The 12021-nt window shown below is 34.2% G+C and overlaps 1 protein-coding gene across 1 annotated transcript in view; it reads right to left on the reverse strand.

Annotated features, from left to right (window-relative positions):
- Window positions 1–12021, reverse strand: part of LOC150106356 (lipase maturation factor 1-like) — a 239147-nt gene that overhangs the window by 183365 nt on the left and 43761 nt on the right. Inside the window, exon 4 of the mRNA XM_090393097.1 lies at window positions 5941–5951. Within this exon, the coding sequence (XP_090249223.1) occupies window positions 5941–5951 (11 nt within the window). The remainder of the gene's footprint in view (window positions 1–5940; window positions 5952–12021) is intronic.

The following is a 12021-nucleotide window of genomic DNA, read 5'->3' on the forward strand; positions in this document are numbered from 1 at the left end:
TAAGCCAAAATCTAAGTGCATCCAAAGTCAGATACAAAACTCTTAATGACAATGCTTTTACTATCCCAAAGAGGTGATTTGAACAGAGTTTTTATTTTTTTATTACTCCCAAATCAAGATTAAACTAAATAAATATGATTATAATATTTAATATTTTAATTTTAAAAAATGCTATAAAGACAGAAAATTAACCTCAAACTATTAGACATAAACTTACTTCATTTATTATTACTTCATGAACATCATCATCAAATCCTGGATATGTACTCTCAAGGGAATATACCAGATATGATGATAGTACTACATGAAAAATGAACATCATTATTAATCACCTATCAGCGATTTTCCTCCGAATCAATGTGCTATCTATTAGGACTCCAATGTTAATCAGATCATGTTGTCAGTCTCCTAAGGAATTCATACTGTGGCTATCTACCTAGATCTTTGTCTTCCTCTGGTTCTTGCCAACCTGGCAAAAAAACAGTGTCTTTGTAACCTCTCCTCTCCCATTCTGTTTAAGTGACCATACAACCTGAGATTAGCTCTGCTCACACATTCCTGAATGGTGACAATGTCAAGTTCCTTCCTAATATCCTCATTTTTCAATATGATTCTGCCACTGATGCATCTTTTGTTTTTGTTTTGTTATGAGGTTCCCGCCCACAAAAGGTTATTATAAGCCTATAGTACATTTGCACCATGGGTGAGCTAAGGAAGTTTTTTTTTGCTATTTTTATCAAATTTAGATATATTTCTTGTAATTTTTTAAATTATTTTTATATGGTCCAGAAACCCTGCTCTAGAGTGCCAAATGTGGAATTTTTTCAAGCCACTTCAGGCCCCCAATAAGCAGCATAGTGGTCTCACACTGGGCAATGAAATGGATCTCCCACCTAAAGGCAATCACAAACATCCACACCCATGGCAGTATTCAAACCATTACCTGCTGGTTGGAGAGCAGCTACTCTAACCACTCAGCATTCCCCTAATCTTTCTCAGAACCCTCATATCGGCGGTCTCCAGTCTTCGATCAAGTGTTTTATTTCCAATCCAGTTCCCAGATCCATAAGATAAAACTAGTTTGAACACTCTCTTGTAAACATACAGTTTAGTAATTTGGCTAATTTTTCTCTGATTCCATATAAATTTATTCAGCTGACCTCCTACCATATGAACTTTGATAATTCATTAATTTCCTTATTTAATTTTATATCATCACTAAAAATGATGCCTAAATAGTTGAAATGTTTTGCTGAAATGTCTATAGGTTCTCCAATCAGGATGCAGTTGATGTTTTCAATTTTTCTATTTTCAAGGTCTTTGTCTTTCTTATTGCTGATTTTCATACCAAATTATTAGAGCAGTTATTCAACTGAGATAGAGAATCCTGCTGACAAGTGCTGAATTTATTTAGAAGTATAAAATAAATTAACTTCTACAATTATGATATCAGATTTAATGCCATATTCCTTCATAATGTGATCCATATTCAGGTGAATGGCCTTTTTGCAGCCTGGTTGGCTGAGTGGTTTGCATAATCTGCTCTCCAACAAACAGGCTGCTATGTTAGCAATTCTCTTTAGGTGGAAGATGAATTTCACTGTGGTGTGAGACCACTATCCTACTTATTGGAAGCCTGAACTGGTTTAAAAAAAAGTTCCATGCATGGTCTCTAGGGCAGGGTTTCCAGACAATAAAAAATAAGTAAAATATACAAAAAAAATTATTATTATTATTATTATTATTATTATTATTATTATTAAGAGAAACCTTCAGGAAGTCATGGACTCATCGAGGGAGGCTACATATCTGCAAGTGCTGCATATCAGCAAATAGTTATAAGTTGCTTGTCAAATCCTTCCCAATGTGATCAACTGAAGTTACATGCACCAGCTGTCATACTTGTTCTTGTCATTCACACTGATTGCACACACAACATCCAATGGCAATCCATTCTAATCACATACCACTCTATGAGAGAAAAATCTAGATCTTACCCATCTTCTTGGTAGCATTCATTCTCAACTTCCAAAGATGACCTCTCGTCTATTCTCCACCCTCCATAAAATGAAAATTTCCATCAACTGAAATCCTGTATGACCCTTTCAGAAGTTTGTAATTCTCAATCATATCACCCCCTCTTTCTCCTGTTTGTTAGTGTCTGCAGTCTAAAAATTCTCACTATGTCTTCATAAGCAGTATTCCATAATCCTGATATCATTTTTAACACTCCTTTGCAATCTCTCCACTGTATCAGAATCACAATGGAAACCAGGAGATCAGACCTGGGCACAGAAGTTCAAGTGAGGTCTTATCATGACCTTGTAAACAAGCAAAATGACATCTTTATTTTTACATACCAAAGTTCATTTCAACACTGCAATTATTCTCTGAGTTGTATTTACAATCTTTGCTATATTACCCTTGAACTTCAACTTTTTGTCTGCTAAAACTCCAAGATTCCTAGCCTGATCAGTTTCTTCTGGCATAATTCCATCAATATCATATAACATTGGATATCTAATCACCCAAAGTGCATGCCTTGATATTTACTGACATTAAACTTCTATCCATTTTCCCATGCCCACAATTCCAGCCTATTCAAATCTTTGAGGATTGAGGGCATGGTGCAGTATCATCAATTTTCAAGTTTTTCGGTCTAAATTCTCCACCTCTAGCTAGGTCCATTCAACAATGCCTAGTGAATATCTCAGAACAGGGGTGTGTGTGTTGTGTGTGTGTGAATATATATATATATATATATATATATATATATATATATATATATATAGATAACTAGATAGATAGATATCATCAAATTCCTGACATGTACAGGATATGATAGTACTACATGAAACACATCATTACTAAATTCCTATCTACAATTTTCCTCTAAATCAATCTGTTACCTATCAAGACTCCAACATTATTAGATTTTATATTTCTATCTTCTAAGGAACTTTTACTGTATCAATCCACCTATATCTTGGTCTTCCTCTGGGTCATTTTCCTGCAAACCCGACAGAGAAACACTTGTTTTGCTAATCTTTTCTCTCCTATTCTGATTAAGCGACCATACCACCTGAGATCAGCTCTGCTAACACATACCTAGATGCTAACAATGTCAAGTTATTTCCTAATATTCTCATTTTTAATATGATATTGCCATTGATGCCATCTGTTCCCACCCCCTAATCTTTCTCAGGACTCTCATATCTGTGGTCTCTAGTCTTTGGTCAAGTGTTTTATTTCTAACCCAGATCTATAAGTTAAAATGGGTTTGAAATACTGTGTTGTATACAGCTAATTTAATGTTTTCACAAATTGCTGAAATGTTTTACTTGTTCTATAGGTTGACCATTCACAATGTAGCTGATATTTTCAATGATTCTGCCTATTTTCATTGTCTTTGTCTTGTTATTGCTGACCTTCATAAAATATCTATTACAACAATTCTTGTAGCAAGGCTTATACATTGGTCATACATAACTGGTAATTAACTTAAGGAATTTACAACGCATAAAACGGATATTAATTAAAGGAAACCTTCAATATTTCGGCAACGTCACGTTGCCATCTTCAGGAACATACAAATATGGTATTTGCACACAGGCACTAACAAAAGCAAATGAGGAAGAAGACAAGAAACTAATATTGTTCCTAAAGTCCTAATGCCCCCTAGCGGGCTAATTGGGATTGTTTTGGCAGTTGGGCTGAAGTTCTCATGATGTAAGTCTCCCAAATTTGGGGCAGTCTCATGCACTCAAATTTGTTGAAGTTTGGAACGTTTTTTAGAGCTGCTGATGATTCCATGAATAATCTTTGTACTTGAACTTGCTGCAGTGTATTATTTTAGTTTTCTTCCAACGAATTCTATGGCGGGTATCTATGGCATGGTCTGCAAGCCCAGAGGGGCTGTACTGGTGAAACCGGATGTAGTCTTTGTTTTCTGAAATCCTGACATTCGCTGTCCTGCCTGTTTGGCCAAAGTAGGACAATTTACAGCTGCAAGGGAACTGGTATACACCAGGTAGGTCTAGGAGAATTGGTTGGTCTTTGATAGAGCAGATAAGTGATGCCAATTTGAAGTAATTACTCCATACTTCAAGGATATCTTTTTCTTTAGTTTTCATATCACCTTTATCATCTTGAATTCCTTTTACAGAGACTCTTTCCTCCATTTCTGAGCTTTTTCAACAGCCTCCAGAATATTTTGCCACCTTCTTGATATTTATTTTCTATGTTCTTACCCAAGTCTTCCCATGACTTTTGTTTAGCTAGTTTTACACAGTGTTTAGCTTTCTTACATTTGTCTCTGTATTCTCTAAGAGAACAAAGCTGACTTATTTGCCAGGAACTTTTGACATGCTTTCTTCTTTTCCTTCACTGCCTCTTTAGGTATTAGTTCAAAATTAGCTGCAGATCAAATCTAGATTAACATGTTTAATGATAATAATAAGCTAATAAAAAGAAGTAAATAGGCTTCTTTTATTACCTTACTGAATCTCAGTGCATGTTCATTCTAGAGATAGTAAATATGTTACATAATTTCAAGAACTAATACATAATGCATTTAAATTTTTTATTTATGCCCAGTGGATTTTTTTTTTGTTTGTTTGCTGACTTTTCACTGTTTGCCCTGCTTCCCTGTTGAAAAGAATGGGGGCCTTGTTTAACCAGTATTCAATGATTCATACATTCATTCAAATATCATCTGATAATGTGAAACAGAAGACAGGAAAAAAAATATTATTTTTTTATTTAATTTTTTAATACAAATATTTATGTTTTCTTTTTTAAACTTGGAAATATTTGTAAGTTTGCATATTCATTCTGTAGAAGTTCTGCTTCAAAGTACAAAAAAAAAGTACAAGAAACTACTTTAACTGAATAAAAAAAATCAAACAAAACAACAACAAAAAAACAGGAAGCTTACTCAACACCAAGGTTGCACTCGAGGCTGCCACGAAAAACAGGTTGCGTTTTAAGTTTTGTTCGTAGCTGACTTTTCACTGTTTGCCCTGCTTCCCTGTTGAAAAGAACGGGGGCCTTGTTTAACCAGGCGACACCTCAGCCAGCATGAAATTCTGATCAAGGACCAACTTTTCCTTTTTCACATCACTTCTACAGCATTTTGAGCTTCCAAAAAACTTAGCATCCTTTTTTTTTTTTAAATCAAGATATTATTTCTCTTTGCACCAGTTGCTTAATGTATAAAAACCACAACTCCACCCAACCTTGGAATACTGATCTCACATTTAGGGTGTTGTATATAATATCTCTTTAAAAGAATTTTAGAGAGATATTTGGTTGATTGATCTCTCCCTCTCTTCAGTTACTGTCTCAAAGACAGTCAGTTTCTGCATTATGTCTCTTCTACAGATATTTTCAAAAGAACCATTCTGTGCAAAAGTATTCATTATATCCCTGATTTCTGTTAAAACTACAGGAACACCAGCGCCAGATGTCCAACATCCTTTTACAGTTAATCTGCTGACTCACCGAACCTATTACTCTAAGTTGATTTATCTTCCATCTACCTCAGTTCTGTGGAACAGCCTCCCCGCCCCCTCCTGAGGTATTCCCCCAAAGTCTACAACCTCCAACTCTTTAAGAAGAACATCTAAAGATTATTTTGTTCTTGACCATTTCACATGTGGCATTCATTTTCTATGGGATATGCGACCTCTTGTGCTTGAGATATATATAAAATCTGATATATATTTAAACTTTTTTTTTTAATTTGATTACCTATTTAATTATTTAAAAGAACATGTTCCCATTTTTATCTATCTGGATAATGAGTAACAACTACACATTTAATATTTACAAATATTAAAATGAAAAGTGCCTATGAAATAATAATTAAGTGTACAAACCCTCAGTTGGTACAGTTACTTATTAGGAATTAAAAGATTTAAAAAAAAAAGTTTAACTTACCAAATGAATACCTTTCAATCCAAATGGTTCCCAAAAAATATAGATATAAAAAAAAATTAATGATACACTTTTTTCAAAGTCATTAAATTGTAATCTAAATTTAATCAAAGAAACAAATTTATCATTTACTAAGTTTAAAAAAAATCAATGTTTCTGAATTTTCAAGAATATTCTGAGCTTTCAGCAAGAAGAAGAAAGCAATGGTAATTAGCCTTTCACCTGACTAAGCCAAACAATAGACCATTTTATTTTTTTTATGTCTCTCACACACAAAAGATTGTAAACCTAGCACTGATACCACAGGCAGATGAAGATTTATTTTTTCATGTTTATTAATTTTTATTTATATTTGTATTTTTTTTAAATCTTTTATTTTTACATGGACTGGAAACCCTGCTTTAGTGATCAAACATGGATAAGTGATAAGTGAATGATAAGTGAAGTAGTGGTCTCTGAACAATGAAATTCAGCTACCACCTAAAGATAATCACCAATATCCACATGTATAGCAAAATTTGAACCCATGCCCTGTTGACTACAAAGCAGATATATTACCTATTCAGGCACCCAGGACTGTTGATTAAAAATAAATAAATAAATAAATAAACTACACTTTTCAGATACAATAATATATAATCCTTTAAGGAAGTATATAGTTAAATCCCAAATATAGTTTAGATTATTTACTATAATTCATCATCATCCTCAATTTCCTACTGACAGGATACTATGTCAGTATTACATGATTAAGTTAATATTGTTATTTCCTAACAACAATTTACTCGAAATTAGTCTGTTCCTTGTTAGCATTCCAATACTGTCATATTTAATATTTGTCTTCTAGAGCACTTCTGACTAAATCAGTCCACAAAGATCCCAGTCTTCTGTGGGTCTTTTTCCTGCCATCTCAGCATCAAACACATGTTTTGCTAATCATTCTTATCTCATTTTGTTTAAGTGACCATACCACCTTATATTAGCTCTGCTCACATATTCTTGAATGTTATAACAATGTTAAGTTCCTTCCTAATATCTTATTTTTTTGATTCTGATGCTATCTATTCACATCCCTAATTTTTCTCATAACTCTCATATCAGTGGTCTCTACTGTGATTTCATTCTTGCACTGGATTTGTTTAGGAGTACAACATCATCTGCATAAAACAAAGAGCTAAGTGTGATATCTCTGATATCTAATATCAGATTTAATGCCACTTTCTTTCATAATGCAATCCATATACAGTAAATGATGAATAAGAGGAGAGATAATGTACATCCTTGATTTACACCTGATTTTTGATCAAATCTCTTCCAGTAGTTAGTTCATTACCAACTTAAATATAGAATATCTATGTCAGAAAAACTAAAGAAATGAGGGCAGATGCAAACGAGTGTATGTGAAGCACTCATGAAGTGAATGAGTGTGGATGAACAAAAATGTGGGATCTAGTCTCTCAGACAACAATATCGAATGGGGTAGTCAGAATGTAAAGGTGGTTGGGAGAGGGAGAAGTATTTGACACTAGTTAGTACAACCTTGCCAAAAGTTACAGGCATTAGTGAGACTTGGCTAACATGGTTACAAGGATAAAATGTGATGGGTTTAGTATTTTCAGGGAGGATAGAGTAGACAGGACAGGGGGTAGGGTACTACCGATGATAGCAGAAGAGCAACCAACAAGAGTAGGAGTTGGTCAGGGAGATGGCAGTTCTTTTGAGTTAATATGTGTGGGATTGAAGCCAACAGAACAAAATATAATACAGGCCAGGGAGTTCCAGGTATGCTGTGGAAGACATGGATCAGAAGATTAGTACAATGAGTGCAATTCAGATAATTATGGGGGGGGGACTTCAACTTCAGAGACAGATTGGAAGGAGGAAATATCGCATGGTAGGAAGAAAATTGAAATTTATACACTTACTGAGAGATAATTATTTGAAGCAGAATGTAATGGGGGGGGGGGGAATCAGGGTATGAGATGTTGAATCTTGTTATAAGATCAGAAGAATTGTCCATAAAAAAAGGTGGCTACATTGTCTTCAAATGGTCTCTAGAAAGTCATTATGTAATCTTGACTTGGGAAGTAGCAAAACATGGAAATTCCAGTTAAGAAGGGGTACATGTGGAACAACAAGGCAGGTGATTAGGATACACTTAAGAGGCAACTTGAAGCAGTATCAAGGCATAAAGATATGCAAAGGAAGGATGTTCATAATGATTTTCTTGAATAATGAACTGCTTTCTTAAGAGGTATCTGAAGAAAGCAATAATGCTGTATACCCAAGGTCAGGAGGGTAAATCAGAAAGGAGTTAAATGAATCAGTATTATCATTGAGCAAGAGATGAAAAAAAAAAAAAAATGTTGTGAATAGTATATAAGGAGATTCTTCTTTATAACAGTAGTAAGGAAACCCAGCATGTAAAGGAAAGCAAAATCAGATTATGAAAAGTTAGCCAAGCAGGTGAAACGAAATCCTGGAGGGTTTTTTTTTTTTTTTTTTTTTGTTATGTGGCAAATAGTAGGAAGAATGACTATGAAAAGATAACTTGAAACAGTGCAGAAGGCAGAGAGGTAACAGAAACATATGAAATTATTGAGCTACTGAGTGAGCATTTTGCAAGAGTATATCATCAGGTGGAGATATTGTTATCGCAGAAGTGACAGGGACTGATGCGAGAACAAAGGTTGATGAGTTGGAGATACTTAGGATATTGCAGAAGATGAATGCAAATATAGCTGTGGGATTGGATGGGATATCAGCTCGTGTTTTAAGAGAATGTGCAGGGAAACTGCCGTTGAATAGGCTGTTTAATTTAAGTCTCAGCTATGACAAAATCCCAAGAGTGGAAGGAGGGCAAAATAATTCCTTTGCAAAAAAGAGGAGCTAAGTCTGTGGCAGCAAATTATAAACCAATAGGTATCTCAGGAGCAGTGGTAAAAGTACTGGAAAGGGTGATCAAAAAGAGAATTCAGGAATGAATGGATAAGAGTATGATACTCTATGAGAGGCAGCACGACTTTGTGAAGAGTTAATCATGCCTTAATAATCTACTAACTTTTTTATAATAAAGTGACAGCTGAGTTGGATAAAAGGAGTGGCTACACAACGATACTGCTGGATTTTGTGAAGGCATATGACAGGATATCACGTGGATCTCTGTTACAAAAACTGCAAAAAATGGGAATAGATATGAAACTAGTCATATGGATAAAAGGAAGGCTGCTGGATGGATATCAAAAAGTAGTATATGGAGGAGCAGAATACAGGAAAAGGCAGGTGACTCATGGTGTGCCACAGGGCCCCATGCTTATACGACTGCTGTTTAATTTGTACATAAATGATATAGGAAATAATATGAAGGGAGATATTCAGTTGTTTGCTGATGATGTAAAGTTGAATAAGGTAATAGTTAATAAAGATGATGTAAAGAGCTTGCAGGATGATTTAAACTGACAGTATGTGCAAAACATAATGAATGTCAATTTTGTGGAAAAGTGTCAAGTTATGCATTTTGGGATACAGAGAGCACTTACAGAATGATTTAAATAACCTGGAAATGTAACAAAGTGATAATGGCTATCGATTAAATGCTTGTAAGTATAAACTTATATACTTTGGCACAATGGGATTTCCAACAACATATTATGTTGATGGGATTGTGCATGGAGAAACTGATGAGACTAGGAATCTTGGTATTATGGTGATAGGAATTTAAATTTCAGAAGTTACATATCAAAAATTGCAATGTTGAAACAAATATTGAAATGGAAGAATAAAGAATTCATGCTACCTCTTTACAAGGCCTTCTTGATTTGTCTGCTCCAGGTGACCAAATCTGCATGCAGATTTGGTCACCTGGGTTCACTGGGGAAAGAGTGCAAAGAAGAGATGATATCGGGATTCCGGATTATGAAGACAGCCAGAGGTAAACTAAAGAAAAAGAAGGGGGGGAATGACATAATAGAAGTCTATAAACTTCTGAATGGATGCTACAGGATATCATCTGATGAAATTTTTCATTATATAGAATGGAAAATGAGAACATGGGGTATCCATGGAAGTTAATCTTGTGCATGGTTAATAAAGGGCTAGGTTAATAAAGCTAGATTTCTTTCTCTCTCTCTCAGAGCAGCAAGTGAGTGGAACTGATTGCCTGTTGAACTGGTAAGCCCATCTAGGGTGAATGAGTTTAAAAGGTATGAGAGATGGTATGGATGATATATGGCTTCCCTCAATTATTCTTGACTTCTTGGAGGTCTCAGATAATAACAGCTGAGCAATTCTGGTCAAATTCTTTCTTCCGTTTCTAAGCTATTTCAATAGCCTCCAGAAAATTTTGCCTTATGGGATTCTATACAGAGAGGAAGTTTTGGCATTGGTTAGCTAAGTTGGCACAAAATTATTGGCAACACTGAGATCTGGTTATCAGAGAATGGTGTAGTTACAGGGATATAATAATAGATACAATAATGGATATTGTATTTCCAGAAAAGACAGAGGAAATAGGTATTATTAATGATAGCTAAAGAACTTCAAACAACAAAAATAGAAGTTAAGGAAGTTTGTAGATCTGAGAGAAATGGTTCATTTGAGACAATCAGATGTGAGATAGAGGCCAATAGGACAAAATATATTCTTGTTTTTGCTATAGACCTGGGAGTGCAGAAGAAGAAGTGGATGATATGTATCGGTAGATGGAAAGTTTTCTGAGAGTGTGGTTGGTAATGGTGTGCAGACTATGTTCTTTACTTGGAAAGTAGTGAACGAGTGGAATGGATTATCAGAGGTGGTTGAGCACTAGTGGCAGACTCAGGATTTAATCTTAGGGGGGAGCTGAGTTGAACGGATAAAAATATTTTTAATGCAAATTCAATAAAATTCATTAGGTGATTATAAAAATTTATTTAAAGAATAAAATCCAGTTTTCTTTTCTTTTTACAAAGCTCTTGAATTATTTCAGTCATGGTTACATTAATCTCTCTGTGTATGTATAGCAAAGTCCGTTCAATCGTGATTGTGTCATGGCAGATCTAAAATAGGCTTTTAAAAGGCATAAGGTAGAAAATTATCTTTTACTGATGCATGTTTTTACCGGAAGCATTACAAATATTTTTAATAAGTTATAGATGTTAGGATATATCATGTTGTCACACTTCAAAACTGCATCAATGGCATTTTTGCATGGAGCTTTTGCAAACAGTTTTTCAAATTTTTTTAAACAAAGTAGTGCTCGGTCTGCTCAAGCACTAGTTCATTCGCCTTGTGTTCACAGCGGCCGTGATTCCTGAGAGCTATAGGGTTCCCACCTTATGTGACCACTAATTCATAAGTAGTATATAAATAGAAGACACAACATAAATAAAAAAATTAATTTTAATTAGGAAAAGATTTTTGGAAAATTTTCTATTTTTTTTTTCCCTTTTTCTTTGGGGGTTGCCACTTGCCAACCCCTCTGGGTGCGGCACTGGTGAGCACCCCAACAGTAAATAAGTTTAAGAAGATGTATGATGGGCATTGTATTAATGGATAGTATGGATCTCCCATGATGAGTCTTTTGACTCCATGGAGTAGTGTATAAATACTAATAATATTTTTATCAAAGCCTCCAATAACTTTTATTTAGCTACCTTTACACATAGCTTAACTCTCTTACATTTTTCTCTGTATTCTTGTAGAACATCTGTCACCTTATTTGCTAGGAACTTTCAGTATGTCATAGTAAAGAATTTATGGACACAGAAATACACGTGTTGGAGTAATTACTTTACTTATAATTAAGAAAGTTCGAGTTTAAGAAACACAAGCTACATGACACTACACTACACAAAAGTAAGATAAATCTAAATGCTTTGTTAATCATTAACCCTAACCTGACCTCTGGTGAAAAAAAAATAAAATAAAATATTACTATATAAAATATATGAAAAAATAAAAATTAATTCAGAAAATAAAATAAAATAAACTTTTTATACATAACAGTATAATAATATACAGATAAAAAAAAAGGTTTATAGCAGAACTATGTTAAACAAATTCTATAATCCTCTCATATTAAGATGTCTCATATTAAGGTAAAAA

This window comes from Typopeltis vanoorti, chromosome 5 (genome assembly GCF_054136105.1).
Source record: "Typopeltis vanoorti isolate ZY-2024b chromosome 5, IOZ_Tvanoo_1.0, whole genome shotgun sequence".
Lineage (NCBI taxonomy): Eukaryota > Metazoa > Arthropoda > Arachnida > Uropygi > Thelyphonidae > Typopeltis > Typopeltis vanoorti.